This window comes from Raphanus sativus, chromosome 1 (assembly GCF_000801105.2).
Source record: "Raphanus sativus cultivar WK10039 chromosome 1, ASM80110v3, whole genome shotgun sequence".
In the NCBI taxonomy this organism is placed as follows: Eukaryota; Viridiplantae; Streptophyta; class Magnoliopsida; order Brassicales; family Brassicaceae; genus Raphanus; species Raphanus sativus.
The window spans coordinates 6,951,086-6,970,916 of record NC_079511.1 but is presented as its reverse complement, the minus strand read 5'-3'; the positions used below and the strand labels follow the sequence as shown (position 1 = coordinate 6,970,916).

The window sequence follows — 19,831 nt, the reverse complement described above, 5'->3', positions numbered from 1 at the left end:
TAAAGAATACTAACTTTGACAATTCTTAATTACTACTACTTCTAGTTTCTTTTATGTGTGTGATAAACTTATGATTATAAAAATCACTGATGTATTAGTTTAAAGAAATAATTAACTCGTCTCCATTCGTATACTAGATATTTTGTCTTCACGTTTGTGTTATACATCACTTTTGGAAATTTATCACGTCACTATATACACTTCTAAGTTTGCATATGATGAATCGTACTAACACTGGTGGACAAAAGACAGGTAACGTTTTTACGCTTGATGATTTGGAAGGTTTAAGGATTCGATCATATGGTCTTTGATCCAAAACGTCACAATTAGACGTCTATTTTCTATAAGAAATCGATAATACGTGCTGATGTTGGTGCATGATTTATACTATATAATTTATTAAAACAAACCAAAAATGAAAGATGCGTCTATGATCAATCAAATCCTTTGATTCTATTTAATGCCCATTCCTCTCTCGGTTAGACAACGAACGTTTTGTTATTTATAGATGCTAGAGTACTCGATCGATTTTTATTGCTTGCGGCTTGTGATATATCGATATCTTCTCTATACAATATACTTAATGCAGTTTACAAAGTTACCATTAGTCAGTCATGTTGAATTCATCAGTAATTTGAAGGGTCTCGATCTTAGTCTAAAATCATACGTATACGACTAGGCTTGTCCCTGCCATAATATAGATTCAATAATGGTCATGTCAACTCTAGGCTACGAAATTAAATAAAATTAAACATTTGATTTTTCTCCATTAGCTTTTTTTTGAAGATATTTTTCTTCATTAGCTGTTATTGACATTGTCACGTCTCATCATGCGTGCAAATTAGATTTGAAATATTACCACTAAATTGAAGAAAACTCTGAATGCATGCGTTTTGTGGGGATACATGATACATATTACAAACCTAATTTAACCAACTATTAAAACAGCGAAGTAAGATAACCTTATTAATTAAGGTCTCTATATACATGTAGTTTATTTCACGAACACTCTTAATTAGAAAGTGTACTGTCTGCTTTAAACAGAAGACAAATTCACCCGCATATTAGGAAATTTTCTATAAATCCATGTCCTCTTGGTGATAAACGTATCATGTACAATGTAACGTTATTTTTAGTATCTATATGAGTGCAATTATAAGACTTAGAATATAGCACAAAAGAAAAAGTTCACTTCTGGATTTTTGTTACAAATACTAATACTTTATTGGACATAAAACGATATATAAAACAACATATAACTATCACATTGTAAATATAAACACGATACATAGCATATATGGGTATATATAATTAATAATTATGGCGGTAAATCAGCAATAAAAATAGGTATATATAAGCAAATAATATTTAGTTTGTATTGAGAAGCTCCTCTATCATTTGCAAAGCAGCCTTCTCTTCTTCGTCCATTGCTCCTTCTCCTCCTCCGCCGCCAACTTCAGTGGCTGGACCAACATCATCCTGTGAAGCATTTTTAGTAGGCTCTTGGGAGGAGCCAGCTGGGCCGAGCTCCACCGTCATGACCCAACTGGAGTCGGACTTGGAACCAGCGCGCTTCTGCCAGACGCCGATGTGGGAGCTGGCCGTGTCAAGACGGAGGCAGGTGAGGGAAGGCGAAGGAGACTTGCAGCATTTCCTCAGTTTGGCGCTGAGGATAGAAGAGAGTGACGAAGAGGAGGATGAAATATCTGTTTTGCCCTCCGATGTGTCTCCTGTGTTGTTGTTGTTGTTGAGGGGGAAGTTAGTCTTGGCGTTGCGGCCGCTCATTAAAACAGCCGCCTCGTCGTAGGCTCTTGCTGCCTCCTCTGCCGTCTCAAACGTCCCAAGCCAAATTCTCCGTTTCCTTTTTTTCATTTATCATGCATGTTATATAGAATATAGACCGTATAAGCAACAAATTACCCAAAAGCTAAAACAATAGAGATATTTAAATGTGGTTCATGTTAGGAAAGCATCATGTATATATATGTTAGTGTGTGTGTGGGTTTGGTTGTGTACTTGAATGCATCAGAAAGGAAGAATAAATGAACAACACAGAAAAAAGGAAAGAAAGAAGAAAGGTACAAGAGAGGATGACGAATCTCAGCGACCCAAGAACCCCAATGGCGTTGCCTGACACCTCTGAACTTCTTCGTCTGTACCATTCTTACTTACTCTGAGTTCTTTTGTCAGAGAGAAAACATGAATTCCTGATGACGAGTAATATATATGTAAGATGGATGTTTGGTAAATAGTAATGTTGTATATTTATATGCACAGGTTAACTTTGGTGGATGAAAGGTGAGTACTTGTTCCTACCCTTATTACATTTGACGTCCTTACTAGTCTATTACAAAGAGAGAGAATTTAGTTGGAGTTGTTGGAATAAAGTGAATGCTAAGGTTAAGGATATACGGTTAGAAGTGTAAAACTATTTAAATTTCGAAGGCACAAGTTGTACAAGTGTCACATGGCCGTGTACATTGTTTTTTAGCATACCTACGAACGTACATCCCAATCAATTGTCCACATCATATAGCTGCGTACGTCCTAGGCCTCCCTCATGTCCAATTTGATGCTTACTTATATTTGTATATTACTTCGTACATACGTCTAAGCCTTTTGTAATTACTATTACTTGCAAAGTATTTTGATTAAGGCTGAATGGGAAATAAGACCCAAAAATGTTTCATTTATATACGTCGTATGTTGGTTAACAACCAACAGTAACCATCGTCCAAAATATCATTATCAAGATCTTATGCATGGACTTCCTCGTACATCTTAATGGAGATAGTATGCGTTTCTTATTCTTATTCTTATATATATATTGATCCATACAGCTGCAAGCCTCAGATGGGTCGCAACTGTGAGTAAACTTGAAGTTGTAGTATTTTGGAAGATTAATCAATCGTAAAAAAGATTGCCACATACAGCAAACACGTAATAAGCGCTGGGAAAAGTGGTTGTTCACTCGCGATCAAATATAACACATGAGGTACATCCAAGACATAAAAACACACATAGAGGAAGAATAGTTGATATGTATATAAATATATATATTAGATAACACAAGTTAAAAGTAAAAAAAGGACACAACTTAAAGAAAGGGTGGTCCATATGCAATTAGTAGAAGGTTTTGTCAAAAATGTTTAGTTGGTTGGGTCCAAGTTAAAGCTGTTTATGTGTCAATTTCATATATATCACGTTAATTTTTGAGCAAACATTTTATTTTTTTTGGTGAACATGTTAAATATTTTTTTTAGCAAACATCTTGAACCTAATGTATGCTTGTATTTAAATATAATAATATATATGGTATATATACTTTTTTTTGTTTCATTGGTGCTAATTTGATGATTGCTTGTCATGGTATATATATAGGGTCCCCGCTTCCATGCCATATAGTCTCTTCATTAATTATCGTATTTGGATCTTGCATGTGATTTCTTTTCCAATTATCTATGCCCTATGCCAATGAATTATTGTTTTGAGATATTTATTTTTGCTGTCGACTACTATAGCTACATATAGAAAGATACTCATACTGTAACATCCCGAGTTGTGATATGTGAAAAAGCTTAAGAGAATTGATTTGGCTACCTATATCACTAAAGTTGACTTACCTTTTCCGTCACATATCCGTTTAGAACTCCAGAGTTAAGCGTGCTTGGGCTAGAGTAGTAAAAGGATGGGTGACCTATCGGGAAGTGATTCGCGATACCGTGTGAGTGAGGCCAAAACACGGGGAAATGTCATGTGGTAATTGCAGGGTCAGTAAACGATGATTTCGAGCCTTGGAAAATTAACGATCGACCGTCGTATGGGATGGGGCCCACGAGCCGAGCGAGCGGGCGTGGGTGGCCCATTAGCCGTGGGCGGGTCGGGGCGTTACACATACAGTCATATAAATTGGATCCGTTATTGAAGTAAAATCTTGAATCCTTCAGCTGAATTTCTTCGAAGTATATGACCCATCTTCAACTGGAGTATTATATATATAAAATTTATTATGGTTATAGAAATGAAATGAATTTTGAACACAAACTTATTTATCTTTTGAAACACGAAATACACGTGATGGAAACAAATAATTTTCAAGAGGCTTCTAGTTAGAGAAAAGATGCCAAACTGCGAATTTTACGGGTTTATGAATCTCCCTTCTTGGTGTTTTTACTTACATCAACACGTGTTCTCATGTCCACTTGGGTTTTTTTCTTGTTATATCGTTTCCAACTGAACGAAAACTGTGTGAACAAACTGGCCCGATTTAAGTAAAGTGGGCCTAAGTTGGGCTATACTGATGTCCATAAGGTCTATATACACCTACCCGATATAGGAGTGGCTAACGCTAAAGTGTTTTAAACGGACCAACCGTTTCCCATATTCTGTTATTCAACCGATCAACGGCCTCATTCCTCAAACTTTTTCAGGTTACCGATTTACTAAATTCATGGGTTTTTTTTGTTGTTGTGTGCTCTCTTTCTTTACCCTGAATATTTCTCCATAAATTTGAATTGCTTTCCCTTTTCTCCATCTCAACAACTGCACTATAGGTCGAACACAGCCACGAAAGAGTTAATTACCTCTCCATCCAACGCTAGACTCTTTTCTTTGTTTTTGCTCCAAAGTTTGAGAGTATGAGTGCGCAAAGGAGAAACGTAGTAGGTTCCAAACGCCCGAGGGAAGTCTTCCTAACATCAACATCTCTGTCTTTTTCTTCACTGTCTTCTTCTTGTGCCTCATGGGACGATGGGATAGAGATAAGCATGATGAAAACATCCCGAACGTCTTATGAAATATCGTGTGTGCAACAACCTTCTCCATCTTCCCCGTCGAGGCTACGACCAGTTCGGTTGATGGACGAATGTTTAGGGACGCATTACGATCCCGAGAGGATCCCAGCATCGGTATTTGCCAAGAGTACTGGGGATGCGAACTGGAGCGAAGCATCGAACGACTCGTTGTTTAGTCTGAGAATGTCCACCTGCCAAGCTTTTCGTGAAAGCAATATAGAAGATGAAGCTGGTGAGTTCTTAGCGTACTCTCCGTATCTGCTAGTCAAAACGGAGGAAGCAAAAGAGAAGAGATCTCAAGTGAAAGAGACAAAGACTCATCAAGAGAAGTCCATATCATCATCAACGCCTCCAGTTGTCTCATGGAGTAGTACTAATTACCCCACTAGTTTTTATCAATTATATCAAGCGCCGCAGACGAAAGCTCAATCTTGTCCCCTTCCTGTCGGCGATAAAAGGGAGAACAAGAAGAAGAAGATTATATGGTCTTGGTTCTCTTCAGGGTTTTTTAAGTATAACTTGCATTGCTGCAGCAGAAGCAGAGAACTATATAAAAACTAAGCTATAGTTATGTAACTTTTCCCATTCTTCCTGTCTCTTGATATGCCATCATGACAGTGCGTGTTGACATCTAAACTATTATTATATGCTTCATGTTAATTCCATACTAATTTATTCAAATAAAGAATGGTAATATGATGAGTGGGGTCGGCTAATAATGACAATGGAGAAGGCACAACTAATTTGACTTTTATAATTATCAGTCTCATAACAAAGACATACTATCCACTAAACATTATTATTTGACAAGTAATTTGTTATGTATCATCGACATATTAATTCTCGCATAAAAATAACATAACTTCTAAGTAAGACGACATGTTATCAAAATAATTTGACATAAAAGTTTTATTTTTTAAAATCTATTTTTGATAAAATTAAATAATTTGACATAAAATAATTATTTATTAAAATCTTTTTTTGTTTGATAAAATTTTCTAAAATATGATAGCAACTCATTTATCATCAATAACATTAATAAACATAAACTAATAATACATATACAAGTATAGAAATATTTACACATATAAAATATAGAAAATTATATACATATGATTTGTCAAAATTAATTAGAAACATTTCTTAACAAATACTCCATGTATTTAATAGTAGGTGTCATTTTATCATTTAAATTTATTTTATTACAAGTGTTGTTTTACGTTTTTAATAAATATTAAATAAATTTTATAATTTTACCCTTATTTTAAATTAACTAATCAATAAAATCAAACAAAAAATTATAATAAATAAAAGTAGATAAGAAAATTTATGTGCAAAAATCTTAAAGGGCATTTATCATGAAACTGAAGAAATGTAAAACTAAAATACTATTAATCAACTCAAAATTTTGTAGATAATTAAATGTTTGAAATTATAAAAAAATCCATTGAAAAATGTAAAAAACAGTTCATTTAAATTTAAAAATTATCAATTTATTCATGTTTAATTACAATAAATTATTTAATTTGAACTATTAATTAATAGATTTTTTTTTTGAATGAATGCTAAATTTATTCAATGAAAACCTTTTTACATCTAGTGCTTCTTTATATTTGCATATGAACAAAATTTTTAACTCCTAAAGAGAGCAAAGAATCAAAAAAATCTCCTCATGGCGGTTTTCTAGTCGCAAACCAAGTGGTCAGGCTCTCTTCAAAGTGTTTGTTGCCCAGTCCCTTGATCGCAAACAGCTTGAGTCTGATGGTTTTATCCACAAACTTTGTGATGACACTCTCACTGCGCGGCTGTTCACCATGCCGTCGACCATTTCTCTCTCTCCATAAAACATGCACCGTAGCTTGGAAGGTGTACCTAATGAGAAATAGCTTCGTCGGTGGCAGTCGTGTGTTGGATATAACCTCAACAATGTCGTTCAATGAAGTGGTAAAACCTCTTTGCAGGATTCTCCCAGCCAGATCCTTCCAAACCTTCTTAGAGTAACGACAGTCAAAAAATAGATGCTGGCACGTTTCAGTTGTGTCATTGCAGAGAACACATGTAGTATTAACTGCAGCATTCCACCTCTGCATTCTGTCACAAGTTGGCAGTCTTTGACGAAGTGCAACCTATAACAGGAAGGAGTACTTTGGAGTGGAGTTGGCAGTCTGTCACATATATTTTGCGCAGATCGAAGTTGTAGCTATGTCTTCTTTGCTGAGAAAACACTAGCATACTTTCCTTCACTTTGCTTCCACATAGGTACATCATCACATTGGCTTATTTTATCCTGAAGATGGGCGAGTTCATTCTCAATGTCGTTTAGGAGGCTTACACGATGATTTCTCCTCCTGTGATTGCTGAGAACATCTGAAACGACAGCATTATCAGCAATACCCAGAACGATAGTACCTCGATCTCCCAACAGATCCTTCAAACACCCAAGTTTCGACCACTTTTCATACCAAATACCAAAAGGAAGTGTCTTTCCCATTTCTGATCTCCTTCTTGAAAAACCGCTTCGCAATATCTCGGAACTTTAGGAGTTTCCTCCACACCCAAGATCCCGAGACAGTTTTCTCCTTATCAATAGATTGATTTTAATTAATCTTATATAAAGAAAACGAAAACCATATTTTCTATATTTTTTTATATTTAGATATTAAATAATATAGTTGTTATATAATTGTTATTCTACAGAAAATACAAATTTTCACAAAATTTAACTAAATCTAAATATATTTAAATTTAAAACAGGTATACCAAATTAAAAAAATGGTTTTATAGTTATTTTTAACTTTATAAAATTAAAATATAAAATTAATAATATTTAACATCAATTAATATAAACTAGGTGATTTTCCCGTGCGCATGCACGGATATAAATATTTATAAAATTAATATATTAAATAGTTTACTATAATTTTTTATTTTTAAATTACTATGTAATTTATATTATAATCAGTATGCTATTTTTTCAAATAATATTATTTTATTTTAATCATAGGTATAATTTTGGATATATAAGATAATATCTAATTTTCCGATTCAACCATAATTTGTTTATTCTATAGATTAAAATATTGATTAGTTTTGTTGTTTACATTTAATTTGATATTGCCTTAGATTTGTAAATATTTTAGAAAGATTATGTATAATTTAATATAATTTATTTTTAAAATTAAATAGTAAAAATAAATTAAAGTTTTAATTGACTCAAAGTTACTGATATTAATATAACAACGATAGTATTATGAAACCTCATGCATATATATAAATTATAAAAAAATAACTTAGTTGCAATAGTTGGTTAATATATATTCATAATATTAATTGAGATCTCATATTAGTTAATAGTATGTTACATTGTTCTATAGTTTATATTTATAAAAATATTAACAATAATACATTATATTTAGTTAAGTGTTTGATTTTGTATTAAAAATTTAGATTAGTCCAATTACTCAGTTTGTGGATATATTGTGTTACATATATTCCTTCAAACTAAAATTATTATTCTAGTTTAACTCAACCAAATTGAATTAATTGTATTCCTTTGGTTCTTCATCATAGATATGTAAGTATGTTACTATCTTTTATAGTTTGGTATATGTTAATTTGCAAAAAAAAAATAGAAAGTAAAGTCATGATCGGTACGAAGTTGCATAAAAATAACTTATAAACTTATAAAGTCAAGATTATTTTCTGAACTTTCTTTTTTTTTATAAAATTACATCACATATAAAAATGTTTTCATCATAAATTTTCTAAATACTTTCTTTATTATATATTTGATTTGGAAAAATATAAAAGGATACTTAATTAGAAAATAAAAAATGCATTTTTATTCATTAAAATATCTTGTGTTATGTTATTTATTTTTTGTAATAAATTTGAGAAATAGATTAATTAAAATAAAATAATTATATTAAAATATATATTATGTTGTTTAAGATTATCTTTTAAAGGGATAATTATTTATTTACTCTAAAATCAAAATTATTTTGTTAAGTTTCCTTTTAATGAATCGCATTATATATATAAGATATCTTTCTTTTTAAAATTTACAATTTTTTTTTCATTATATAGGTTATTTAGAGAAGGAAACCAAAATAAAAAGGATTTTTTTTTAATAATGACAAATAGATATATTTGATTCACTAAGAGTACTATTGTAATTAACCATTATAAGAATTAACGTGAGCGCGACACATAGGAAACTGACTTCTCAAATAATATTATAGAGATTAAAACTAAACAATATTTTTAAAAAATTTAGATATCTAAAAGAAACTAATGATATTACAATTAAAATTTTATTTACTTTTTTAAAAAATGTAGAAAAGTTTGAAATTTTTAGTAATAAAAATTTTATAATTATAAAAGTAAAATTAAATAAAATTTCGAAATTTATAATTCAAATTTGAATATATTTATTTTAGGGATGATTTATGAGTTATTACCATATTTTAAAAATTTTACCAAAAATATAAATCGGCATTAATTGTAATGTATGAATTATTGCCATATTTTATAAAGTTTACCAAAAATATATATCAGCAATAAATCTTATTGTCCATGTCATATTTAAGTATAAGCCATGTCATCAATTTTAGTAACCATGTCATCATTTTTTTTTTGAAATTGATTGTGTAGACGACATGTGGCAAAATCACTTCGCAAATATAGTCTAGGGGATATACTACTTGAAAGTTATTATAACTGTGCTGTAAACCTCTGTCTCCATGTAATTACAAGACATACATAGATTCGTCAAATTATTATTACAAGATTTTTGTTCTTGTGTCGGAAAAAAATGTTCCTTTTTCCTGTGAAATGACAAGAATGGCCTTATTGCCAGAGAATCCGTATAACGGCTGGAGAGGGATGAATCATAACTTCTCCCCCATCCTTGACAAAAGCAATAATTTCAAAGCGAAAGCAAAAGGGCAGAGAAGGAGAAGGAGCCCTACCTTCTGCTTCTTCGTGAAGAAGCTGTTGCAGCCTCAGAAAAAAAAAAAAAAAAGGAAACGACTTTGTTTAAATCTCATCATCATCTGGTAAGTTATTTTTCTGATTCGTAAATGCTGGATTTTGTAACCTTCTTTAGATATATTTTGTTCGTTGTTGATTGGTGTTATTTGAAAAAAGGGTCATTGAAAGTCCAGATCTATCGGAGCTGATCCACTCTCCTTTACTCCAATCGATGGGGTGAGATTCTCCTTCCACTCTCTATTTTTTTTTTGGCTTTTATGCCCCAATCTATTGCTTTATTTGATTGATTCAGATTTTGAGATTCTTCTGCGTTTATGTGCGGCTTGGTTCAACCCTAGTTAAGATTGTTTTTAGCTTATTCAGACAGAATGTTTTGAACTGAAAGAAAAAACACAGTAGCTGGTTTTGGAAAATAAAGAAGTTGTGTGTGTTTTGTAACAGAGCAGTGGCTGCTTGGCTTGCTACAGAGAACCTGAAACTATAAAGGATCCACTTTCCAATCCCATAGCTCAAACTGTTAAGAAACCGAGCGTATCAGAAGATTTCTGGTCAACAAGCACGGTTGATATGGACAACATCGCCTTCCCTTCTCAGGGAGGAAGCATATCATCATCAAACCAGACTTTTGATTCTCAATCTGTTGCCAGAAACTCAAACCCCCCTCCTGAATTTGTAAACCAAGGTAACTCCTCCCCCCCCCGGATGAGTTTGTAGTGTTTTGGGGATGGTTATAAACTTATATATCAAATGAGTGAGTCTGTATGTGTTTGCAGGTCTTCTTCTTTGGAATCAGACAAGGGAGCGTTGGGTGGGCAAGGAAAGACGTAATAACAACCCACCGGATCGCAATCATGGATCCAAGATAAAGTGAGTGGCACACTATTTGTCTCCTCAAAAGAAAGCCCTAAGGCTTATAATTAAGGACTGAAACACCTTTTAACATTTTTATATGTGATGATTAAACACTGCAGTTGGAACGCAGCATCTTATGATAGCTTGCTGGGGAGCAACAAGTTATTTCCCCAACCCATACCTCTCAATGTAAGTTAAATCAAAAACTCTCTCCCGAGTACAAGAAACGAGTGTGAAAACTCCTGGTCAATTGATTGTGTTGCTACTGATTTGATGAAAAACAGGAAATGGTGGATTTTCTTGTGGAGATTTGGGAACAAGATGGTCTATATGACTGATGAACAATATATACACACACGCACACTGGTTCGGACAGCTCCATTTTTGTTTTCCATTTGGAATCTGATTGTGAAAACTGGGGAATGTGGCTCATACGTTTTCACCGTAAATGAAAAAAAAAAATATATATCTCTTCTTGTACCACCACCATCTTTGAAAGTCAAAAAGGTGCAAGACTGATGTCTCTCAAACTAAAGACATGTCTCGTGCATATTGTCCTCCCTTTACACATTGATATTTCCACTATGTGAGTAAATGCATCATTTCTGTTAGAAGATGGTACGAGTTGTCTGTTAGGAGTTGATGTTTTCATTGGTTAGAGATTAGATTATTAAGTTATTAAGTTTCAGGAGAAAGGTTCCGAGTAGTATTTGGGTCCATGTTATGGGCCCTTTAACATGGGCTAGGCCCACTAGGATAGTGGGAATGAACAACGAAAAAAAGAGCAGATTCGTCGTAAATTTAGTGGTCACGTAGCGGACCTCAACCCCACTCTTCATTCTTTCCTTATCCACGATGAAACGTCGGCTGAAACAGGACACGTGGTGATCTCAAAGAGGTCTGTCGCTGAACTATCACGTAGCCCAGTATAAATCTAGAATCTATCATCACCCTCGCTCTCGTGGATAAAGGAAAAGTCAATTTTAGTTAGAAAATGGGATAAAAAATATAATTTTAAAAATATAATAACAGAAGAAACACGCAAAAACATATCCATTAGTGTCACAACGGTGCTTTCAGCAGTTCTTATTACCAGAAAGGAAAGAAAGACCAGAATTTTGTAATAAGAGTTTTAAGAGAGAGAGAGAGAGACTGTTTTGTAAGGTGAAAAGAGAGGAGAAGATGGAAAACACAGACGAGCTCGTGTCCATTGAGCTTCCAGCTCCTCCTTCATGGAAAAAACTGGTATCTTTCTTTTCCTCTTTCTATTTTTTTTTAATGAAATTTCTGCTGTAATTACTTTTATTTCCCCCTTAAGAAACTGATGTCAGTGTAAAAGGGTCTTGTTTGTCTGGTCTGGTTTCTATTTCTAGCAAGTTTCTTTTCTTGTCTGATGGTCTAGGGTTTATATTCCATTTGGGGAATTTAATGAAAGTAACTGTTTTCAAAGTTGGTTTTGGGATCTGTATGTTTATTTCCTTAAATAGATGAGAACCTAACGCATAATGAATCGAATTAGGGTTTCATATGAAAATGCTCTCTGTGGAAAACTTAAACCCTAGAATTTGGGGCTTTTTCTGGAGGAGATTGTATGTGAATAATGGGAAGCTTTTTTGTTTTTGTTGTTCCAGTTTTATCCGAAGAGAGCAGGTACGCCGAGGAAGACAGAGATAGTGTTCATGGCTCCAACGGGTGAAGAGATCAGCTCACGCAAGCAGCTAGAGCAGTACCTCAAGGCTCATCCTGGGAACCCTCTCATCTCTGAGTTTGATTGGACGACTGGGGAGACTCCAAGGCGGTCATCAAGGATCAGCCAGAAGGTGAAGGCTGCTACAAGCCCTACTCCTGACAAAGAACCTCTCTTGAAGAAGAGACGCTCTTCTCTCACTAAGAAGGATAATAAAGAGGCTGCTGAGAAGAACCAAGTGGCAAAACAAGCAGAGGCTGAGAAGAATGGGCAGACGGAAGAAGCAGAGGTTGCTGTTAAGGATGGACTGAAAGAAACTGCTGTTGAGGGTGAGAAGTCTGAGGCTGTGAAGGAGAACAAGGAGGCTGAAAACAAAGAAGGAGAAGCTGAGACAGACAAGAAAGAGCCCATGGAAGTAGACACCTCTGAGGTGGAGAAAAAGACTGAAGTAGAGAGCAAGGAGGGAGAAGTTGTGACGGATAAGAAAGAGCCCATGGAAGTGGAGACCTCGGAGGTTGAGAGTGGAGGAAGAGCTGAAGAAACTCCCAGCGTTGAAGACCTTAGGGACACTGAAATAAAAGAACCACAGGAAGCTGTCACTGAGGGTGATGGAGAGAAGAAGCTTGCAGAGAAAGAGACTGAGAACAAGGTCGGCAGCATGGGCGCTGAAACAAACGGAAATGAAACCAAAGAAGCGGATGAGCACAAGACAGATGGTGAGCGTAACCTTGATGCAGACGCAGAAGCTAATAAGGAGACTGGAACACAAGAAGCTGCAGCAGCTGTGGCCGAGGAGAAAAGTAACGAGGTGAAGGCGGAAGACACAAACAGAGGCTTAGAGGCGCAGCATGGCGCTGCAGCGTCCGTGAGCTGTTAAAAAACCTATCGTTCAGCACAAAGCACAGAACGTGGAGAGTTTGTTGTTGTCTGATTCAGGTGTAGCATTAACATTTATTACGAGTTGTTGTTGTTGTACGTGCTGGTAGAACTTGTACGTCTATGTAGTTCATTATCACTAGAGTCTTGAACTTTTGTGCTGTTGTTCTATTGTACTTCTGGTATGTTGTTAATTTTATTTTTAGGCATTTATTTTTGTCTGTTTCTCTTCACGCGGTGCTTGGATGGATGCGATGTTGAGCAAAGAGAACATTGCAAAGTAAAGATTAAAGAGGTGAAAACACACAAAAGCGAGATCGTATATTACAAAACAACAGCTGTAAGATTAAAGAGGTGAAAACACACAAAGCAAGATCATCTTATTACAAAAGCGCAGCTCTTAAAGAGCGTATGATATCGGTCAGGGAGACGACTCCTTTAAGCAAACCCTGCTGGTTCACAACCCACACTCTGTGCACTCCTCTGGTGACCACTTTCTCTATCGCTTCCTCCATAGTCGCCTCTTCAGTACAGCTCACCGTCTCCCTCCCTTCCCCTGAAGCTGCTTTCTCCGTGAACTCCAGAGCAGAGAGCGGCAGCCACGTCTGAAGCTCAGGCAAACGACATGCCTTTAAATCCGTTGCAGAAAACGTACCAATCACTTTCCTATGCCTCCCCTGCAAATCACAAAACACACAAACTGAATATTACACGCTACATATAATCAATTACATATCGAATAGCTTACGTTGATGAGCTGAAGATGGTCCTCTTCAGCTACATCAGGGGCGTGAACGATGGGGACTGCGTTGAGCAGAGCAGACTTCATAGAGTTAATAGCATTAGCAACAGTGGTACTCTCAGTGACGGCGTAAACGGACTCGTTAACAGCTCGGAGATCAGATACAGACCGTGACAGAACATCCTTGATGTCATCGAAGTGATGGTCTCTAAGGAACCTTAAGAGATCCATCTGAGTAAGCATCCTGTAAGCAGAGGAAGACTCAACCAACTCAACTCCCGAGATAGTGTTACTGCTCTCTATGCTGCTCTCCAGCGGCACAAGCGCTCGATGGATCCCTTTGCTAAACACTTCCATACACTCCAACAAGGTGGTACCAGGGTTCAGCGTCCAGAGACTAAGCCCCTCGAGGCAATGGCCGATGATGGAAGACACCTGAGAACCCATCTTGCGGTCAAGATCGGTTGGATCAGAGAGGTTCTCTCCGCCGGCGATGTGAGCGAGTATGTCGAGCATGGTGAGGATCCCTATGTAGTGTTTACGAACTGCTCCGGTTTGTTTGTCAGACTCCATGATCATGGAGCCTCCGGCTCCGATCCAGTGTCCGGGAGGTGCGGCCACGGGGAGGGAGGAGATGGAGTTTGCCACTAATGTGTTCATTGCGTGGGACAGTGTTGCCGTGTAAGGAACCTCCACTAGCCTTCGGTTTCTGGCCGTTAGATCTTTGGCCGTGATGTTGATCAAGCGGTTGTGATCCTCCTCTTTGCTCTTCTCGTGTTGCATTGTGAACTAGTGTGTGTGTGGAAAGTCTGTGAAAGTGGGCTGTAACGTGTTGGTTCTCGAACGTTTTAAAGTGTTGTTGGATGTTTTGGCTCGACTTTTGAAGTTTATGGATTAGGACAAGGATCTAGAACCCACGTGGCCATTGATCCTTACTCGTGTCGTGACACGCAACACCTGGCAATTCAGCAGGTCTCGGTGAGATTTTTGTCGTATTTAGCCGCATTTAACGGGAAAAAAAGGAACTGAGAATAGTTGGGTCTCTTAGAGCTCGGCCCAGTTTAGTTTATAACATATTAGGCCTTAGCGTGCGGCCTAGTATGATTAATGACTAAAATACCCCCGACCTATCTGTATTGTTTCAGTTTGTTAAATTCTTTTTTTTTTTTTTTTTTTTTTTTTTTCAGTTTGTTAAATTCAGTTCCTCTTCTTCCCTCGCATCCGCGGAAGAAAGTGGAAGATCCAAGAAGGAGGGAAAGAAAGCAGTGCTGAAGAAGAAGAAGCGTGAAGACGACGAGAGCAATGGAGGTGGCGCGATTGTTAGTATCTTCTCTTCCGTATTTCGTTATATTCTCTGTATAAGTCGGCTTCGCCGAGCGTGATCGCTCGTAACTTTGAGTCGAGTTTTGTTTTGGTGATTCTGTGTTTCCATGATGCAATTGCTTGGATTTAGGGTTCTCTTTCGCATTCGGTTAGATGTAGAAGAGTACATATGTGGATTGATACCAAATAGCCGGATCTTGATAAATTTTCCAATAGTGTTTTCCTCTAACCAAGTTCATGGATATCTCGATGCATCTTAGGATATTTTGGGTATGAGAGCTTATTGGTGTGTATTACTGGCGATGTGTAGTGAAGAGAATGGATTTGAGGAAACAACACACATTGTGGAATCAGTTTCATGGGATGATCTGGAGAGATACGCTGCTAGTAAAGCCGGTGGTTCTTCTGAAAGACACCACTCCTGGAGATCTCACCACCAGCACGACTCTTCTAGAAAAGGTATCCGCACGCATTAAAGCTTCATTCTTTAACTATGTGGTTTTTCATTTATTTATGTAGATAGATGGGTTAAAAACTTTTTGCTAATTGCATTGTAATGTTATCTGTTTAACTGAGCTTACAAGCATATGATTATCTCTAATTGCTTTAGATGACGAATCACCTGGAGACTTGTACGAACTGTGGAGGCAAGAACAGAACATCATAGCTGCAAGACTAGACAAGGAGCTTAAATCCAGGTGGGAACTCGATGAGCTGATTGAAGAACAGCTGAGCAGATACCAGTCGCATTACTTCAAGTCCATGGTTTCAACCTCCTTGAAGGATGTCTCTAACCTTCTCATGCCCACCTGGATACCCCCTCATGAGCTGGCTGCTGTGTCTTGGCTTGGAGACTGGCGCCCCACTTCCATTCTTGACATTCTCCGTATACTGGCTGCTCAGAACCCCAACTTCTCTCTCTCTGAGTCGAGTGAACGTGTGCTCTCTCAGTTTACCCGTGAGATTCGTATTGAGGAGGCTGTGATTGATGAGGAGTATGCAGAAATCCAGGCCACGTGTGTTCTCCACCTCCCCTTTTCACCGCTCTGCAATGCTCAGTCGGGTGAAGAAGCTATAGGTTCTGTGCAGGAGCTGTTTGGAAACATCAATAAAGTCATCTCAAAGGCACAACGACTCAGGTTTTGCTTTACTCTCTCCATCAAAAAGAAAAGGAACGTTAGTGATGAACTAAAAGCAAAGGAATGTTATTGTCTTATAGACCGTTTGAGTTAAGTGAAAGTTTTGAATAGCAGATAGGAGAGAGTATGAATTAAGCTATATGTGATGTGCAGGTATAAAGTGTTGGAACTGGTGATGAAGAAGCTGCTGAATCAAACAGATACAGCAGAGTTTGTGGTCGCATTTGCAGGGATTCAAGACGCCATACACCAGTTTGGAGAGCAGAAGAAGCTAAAAAAGCAGTATCCGACAGTTTCTCTGAAGGGATCAGGATCATCATCTAGTTGAGAGCTACACAGTTGCGAGCAAAACTAAAAGCTGCGATGCTGAATCTGCCTGCTGCTGATTACATTCTTGGAAATTGTGTCTTCTTATCAACTCATATAGTCCATGTACAACAGTAGGAAACGGGAAACTAACCATGTCTTTATATAGCCATTGAGAGATAAAGTACTTAACTAGTGAAAGTATAAACAAAGTTACAAACAAGTTCCTGTTTTTGTTTGTCTGTTCCTTTAAACATGCAAATCTGCCTCATCTATACGTAGAGTTTCACATTTAAAACAGGTTACCCCAAAACATGTGATGTTTTTTTGTTGTAGGCACAATCCATGACTAAAGCTCTTCTCTTTATATCCGCCTAAACATACTCTTTAATCCATGTGGCCCATTGGTCCAATCGGGCTATTTTACGCGCATCAGTTTTCATAAGACTTTAAAAATAATAAAATCCTCAACTTCTACCCCCTTCTCCGTCTCTCTTATAAATACGGGAGACTTGAGCCCTGAGTCCTCAAACTGATACTTTCCCCCGAAGATCTTTCTAAATCGCTGAATATTCGTTGAGATACAGACCAGGAAAATATGGTGTTGGCGGAGCTCGGAGGGCGTATTACACACGCTATACATCAGATGCGCAACGTGACAGTCATCGACGAGAAGGCTATGAATGAATGCTTGAACGAGATCACTCGTGCTCTGCTTCAGTCCGATGTTTCGTTTTCCCTTGTCAAGGAGATGCAGACCAATATTAAGAAGATCGTCAACTTCCAGGATCTAGCTTCCGGCCACAACAAGCGCCGGATCATCGAGCAGGTTTGTTTTTTTTTACCCTAGATTCTCCAATTCTATATCTTGATCCAAGTTTTTTGTTTTTGGTAATTTTATCGCTCTTGATTCTTGTCTTGTCTCTTTCTCAGGCTATCTTCGGTGAACTGTGTAAGATGCTGGATCCGGGGAAGCCTGCCTTTGCCCCCATAAAGGCCAAACCTAGTGTAGTTATGTTTGTCGGATTACAAGGTGAGGTGGTCTTTGTAAGATGCTGTTCTTTTTTTTTTCTGTCCGTGGTTGATTTTTTGAGATTTTGGAATGCTCTTTCACTGTTAAAATTTTGAGTATATATGTTTAGGTGCTGGAAAAACCACCACGTGTACAAAGTATGCTTATTATCATCAGAAGAAAGGGTACAAACCGGGTCTAGTGTGTGCGGATACTTACAGGGCGGGCGCTTTTGACCAGCTGAAACAGAATGCCACTAAGGCTAAGATCCCCTTTTATGGAAGGTACCCTTTTTGTTGAGTTTATGAGATCCCTTGTTTGTGCCTTCTTGGATGGATTATGAGCTCATGAAATGTGGTGTGATTCTTTGCAGCTACACTGAATCCGATCCTGTGAAAATTGCTGTTGAGGGAGTTGATAGGTTCAAAAAAGAAAAATGTGATCTTATTATTGTTGATACCAGTGGTCGCCATAAACAAGAAGCTTCTCTCTTTGAAGAGATGCGTCAAGTTGCGGAAGCAACGGTCTGCTCTCTTAATTTTTTTTTTTTTTTTTTGAAGTCTTTATGTTTTTCTTTTTTTTTTTGTTGTTGGCTTCCAGCGCTGATCTTGTTTTTTTTCTTTTGTCGCTTTGCAGAAACCCGATCTTGTTATATTTGTTATGGATAGCAGTATTGGTCAAGCTGCGTTTGATCAAGCTCAAGCATTTAAGCAAAGTGTTGCTGTGGGAGCTGTGATTATTACTAAGATGGATGGCCATGCCAAGGGTGGTGGTGCTCTTAGCGCGTAAGTCACCGTCCTATGTAATTTAAAATGGTCGATATGACTCTCTTTTGAGGCTTTCGACAAGGGTATTTTGATCTATACTTTTTATCTTATTAGTGTCGCAGCTACAAAAAGCCCTGTGATATTCATTGGAACAGGAGAGCATATGGATCAGGTTGAAGTCTTGACGTCAAACCATTTGTAGACGTCTCTTAGGTAACTTAATTGGCATTGATAGGGATAAGAGCATTGTGAGGAGTGATTAAAGCAGCCTCTTCATGGGTTGTTGACTCACGATTTTGATGTTAATGTTTTGTGTACAACAGGAATGGGTGATTTGTCTGGATTGGTAGATAAACTACAAGAGGTTGTACCTAAAGAATCAACAGGCGGGAATATTTGGAAAAAGATCTCAAAGGGTAACTTTTCAATGAGAATGATGTACGCCAGTACCAGAGTTATCTGACTTCGGGCCACTTAACCAGGTGACAGTTTCTTGTCAATAATACTCTGAGCATTACGCTGTGCTGATGGTAACACAAAGTGAGGTGTTTTTGGTGTGCAGTTTTACTCAATGCTGCCTGGAATGAGTGCCCAAATGATGCCGGAAGGAGAAAGCGAGTTGAAGATTAAGCGATACATGACAGTGATGGATTCTATGACAAATGAAGGTGAGAACAATGTATTCTTTTGCGTGTAATTGTAGAGTAGATAGAGGTAGTATTAGTGTTTTAACAAAAATGGGTGCTGTTGCAGAGCTGGATAGCTCAAACCTAAAGGCGTTTAACGAGTCAAGGATAATGCGGATAGCGAGAGGGTCAGGGAGGATTGTAAGAGACGTGATGGAGGTGTTGGAACAGTACAAGAGGATGACAAAGTTATTTAGCAACGTGAAAGGACTCAAGAAGCTAAAGAGTGGAGATATGAGCTCAAACAAGAGCGCGCAACAGCTGATGAGCAACGTAATGTCGCCTCAGATGCTACAGCAGTTTGGTGGTATGGGTGGTCTGCAGAATCTGATGTCGCAGATGGGAGCAAATATATGATTGCACAGCCAAAGAACTAGACCTTCTGATTGCTTTTTCCAATTCTCTATTTTTTTTAACGTCTCCTTAATTACAGTAGTACAAACGAATGTTCAAGATTTTCTGATTATTTAGGGTATTTAGAGTCTAAACAAAGTCTAAACATTAACAATTATTGATGTATATTTACATAAGATATTTTAATTTGTGTATTTAATTATAAAATAATTTTATGAACTATCAAAATTAGATATACAAAATAAATTAATAAAACTTATGAATTATACCAATATTATCGCTTAATTTAATTTAATATATAT

At 36.8% G+C, this 19,831-nt stretch overlaps 6 protein-coding genes and 1 pseudogene across 9 annotated transcripts; 5 read left to right on the top strand and 2 right to left on the bottom strand.

The window, feature by feature from the left end:
• Nucleotides 1-1,168: 1,168 nt before the first annotated feature.
• Nucleotides 1,169-2,344, bottom strand: LOC108854279 (ethylene-responsive transcription factor WIN1). 2 transcript variants are annotated; one of them, XM_057007978.1, is made up of 3 exons: nt 2,317-2,344; nt 2,083-2,207; nt 1,169-1,861 (listed from the first exon to the last, which is right to left on the bottom strand). In XM_057007978.1, the coding sequence occupies exons 2-3, from the start codon at nt 2,160-2,162 to the stop codon at nt 1,369-1,371; spliced, it is 573 nt and encodes a 190-aa protein (XP_056863958.1). In that variant the 5' UTR covers nt 2,163-2,207; nt 2,317-2,344; the 3' UTR covers nt 1,169-1,368. The 2 variants fall into 2 exon arrangements, with proteins under 2 accessions (XP_056863958.1, XP_018483306.1); XM_018627804.2 differs by lacking the exon at nt 2,317-2,344 and having other exon boundaries at nt 2,083-2,277.
• Nucleotides 2,345-4,637: 2,293 nt separating this feature from the next.
• Nucleotides 4,638-5,354, top strand: LOC130496822 (uncharacterized). Its single transcript, XM_056989334.1, has one exon. It carries the CDS (start codon nt 4,638-4,640, stop codon nt 5,352-5,354), a length of 717 nt encoding a protein of 238 aa, XP_056845314.1.
• Nucleotides 5,355-9,620: 4,266 nt separating this feature from the next.
• Nucleotides 9,621-11,222, top strand: LOC130511121 (uncharacterized). Of its 2 annotated transcripts, none has more exons than XM_057007968.1 (6): nt 9,621-9,850; nt 9,942-10,001; nt 10,232-10,467; nt 10,559-10,652; nt 10,757-10,826; nt 10,922-11,222. In XM_057007968.1, exons 1-6 carry the CDS (start codon nt 9,627-9,629, stop codon nt 10,973-10,975), a joined length of 738 nt encoding a protein of 245 aa, XP_056863948.1. In that variant the 5' UTR covers nt 9,621-9,626; the 3' UTR covers nt 10,976-11,222. The 2 variants fall into 2 exon arrangements, with proteins under 2 accessions (XP_056863948.1, XP_056863951.1); XM_057007971.1 differs by having other exon boundaries at nt 9,755-9,850; nt 10,227-10,467.
• Nucleotides 11,223-11,619: 397 nt separating this feature from the next.
• On the top strand, nt 11,620-13,431 carry LOC130511118 (methyl-CpG-binding domain-containing protein 10-like). The gene is made up of 2 exons (XM_057007964.1): nt 11,620-11,882; nt 12,269-13,431. The coding sequence occupies exons 1-2, from the start codon at nt 11,820-11,822 to the stop codon at nt 13,199-13,201; spliced, it is 996 nt and encodes a 331-aa protein (XP_056863944.1). The 5' UTR covers nt 11,620-11,819; the 3' UTR covers nt 13,202-13,431.
• A 114-nt stretch (nt 13,432-13,545) lies between these two features.
• LOC108843727 (SNF1-related protein kinase regulatory subunit gamma-like PV42a) lies at nt 13,546-14,880 on the bottom strand. Its single transcript, XM_057007957.1, has 2 exons — nt 13,949-14,880; nt 13,546-13,877 (listed from the first exon to the last, which is right to left on the bottom strand). The coding sequence occupies exons 1-2, from the start codon at nt 14,723-14,725 to the stop codon at nt 13,584-13,586; spliced, it is 1,071 nt and encodes a 356-aa protein (XP_056863937.1). The 5' UTR covers nt 14,726-14,880; the 3' UTR covers nt 13,546-13,583.
• Nucleotides 14,881-15,132: 252 nt separating this feature from the next.
• Nucleotides 15,133-16,905, top strand: LOC130508772 (uncharacterized). 2 transcript variants are annotated; one of them, XM_057004459.1, is made up of 4 exons: nt 15,133-15,261; nt 15,576-15,724; nt 15,876-16,404; nt 16,558-16,899. In XM_057004459.1, the coding sequence occupies exons 1-4, from the start codon at nt 15,245-15,247 to the stop codon at nt 16,730-16,732; spliced, it is 870 nt and encodes a 289-aa protein (XP_056860439.1). In that variant the 5' UTR covers nt 15,133-15,244; the 3' UTR covers nt 16,733-16,899. The 2 variants fall into 2 exon arrangements, with proteins under 2 accessions (XP_056860439.1, XP_056860430.1); XM_057004450.1 differs by having other exon boundaries at nt 15,143-15,261; nt 15,526-15,724; nt 16,558-16,905.
• A 355-nt stretch (nt 16,906-17,260) lies between these two features.
• LOC108837697 (signal recognition particle subunit SRP54 3-like) lies at nt 17,261-19,667 on the top strand (annotated as a pseudogene).
• Nucleotides 19,668-19,831: the final 164 nt, after the last annotated feature.

Excerpts from the sequence above, each read along its gene's own strand:
- LOC130508772 (XM_057004450.1), top strand. The coding sequence starts at position 15,538 with ATGAGAGCTTATTGGTGTGTATTACTGGCGATGTGTAGTGAAGAGAAT. Across the intron at positions 15,725-15,875 it reads GCACGACTCTTCTAGAAAAG|ATGACGAATCACCTGGAGAC; the intron begins GTATCCGCACGC and ends TAATTGCTTTAG. Across the intron at positions 16,405-16,557 it reads TCAAAGGCACAACGACTCAG|GTATAAAGTGTTGGAACTGG; the intron begins GTTTTGCTTTAC and ends TGTGATGTGCAG.
- LOC130511118 (XM_057007964.1), top strand. The coding sequence starts at position 11,820 with ATGGAAAACACAGACGAGCTCGTGTCCATTGAGCTTCCAGCTCCTCCT. Across the intron at positions 11,883-12,268 it reads CTCCTTCATGGAAAAAACTG|TTTTATCCGAAGAGAGCAGG; the intron begins GTATCTTTCTTT and ends TTGTTGTTCCAG.
- LOC130496822 (XM_056989334.1), top strand. The coding sequence starts at position 4,638 with ATGAGTGCGCAAAGGAGAAACGTAGTAGGTTCCAAACGCCCGAGGGAA.
- LOC108854279 (XM_057007978.1), bottom strand. The coding sequence starts at position 2,162 with ATGGTACAGACGAAGAAGTTCAGAGGTGTCAGGCAACGCCATTGGGGT. Across the intron at positions 1,862-2,082 it reads GAGATTCGTCATCCTCTCTT|GAAACGGAGAATTTGGCTTG; the intron begins GTACCTTTCTTC and ends AATGAAAAAAAG.
- LOC108843727 (XM_057007957.1), bottom strand. The coding sequence starts at position 14,725 with ATGCAACACGAGAAGAGCAAAGAGGAGGATCACAACCGCTTGATCAAC. Across the intron at positions 13,878-13,948 it reads ACCATCTTCAGCTCATCAAC|GGGAGGCATAGGAAAGTGAT; the intron begins GTAAGCTATTCG and ends TGTGATTTGCAG.
- LOC130511121 (XM_057007968.1), top strand. The coding sequence starts at position 9,627 with ATGACAAGAATGGCCTTATTGCCAGAGAATCCGTATAACGGCTGGAGA. Across the intron at positions 9,851-9,941 it reads TTAAATCTCATCATCATCTG|GGTCATTGAAAGTCCAGATC; the intron begins GTAAGTTATTTT and ends ATTTGAAAAAAG. Across the intron at positions 10,653-10,756 it reads AATCATGGATCCAAGATAAA|TTGGAACGCAGCATCTTATG; the intron begins GTGAGTGGCACA and ends TAAACACTGCAG.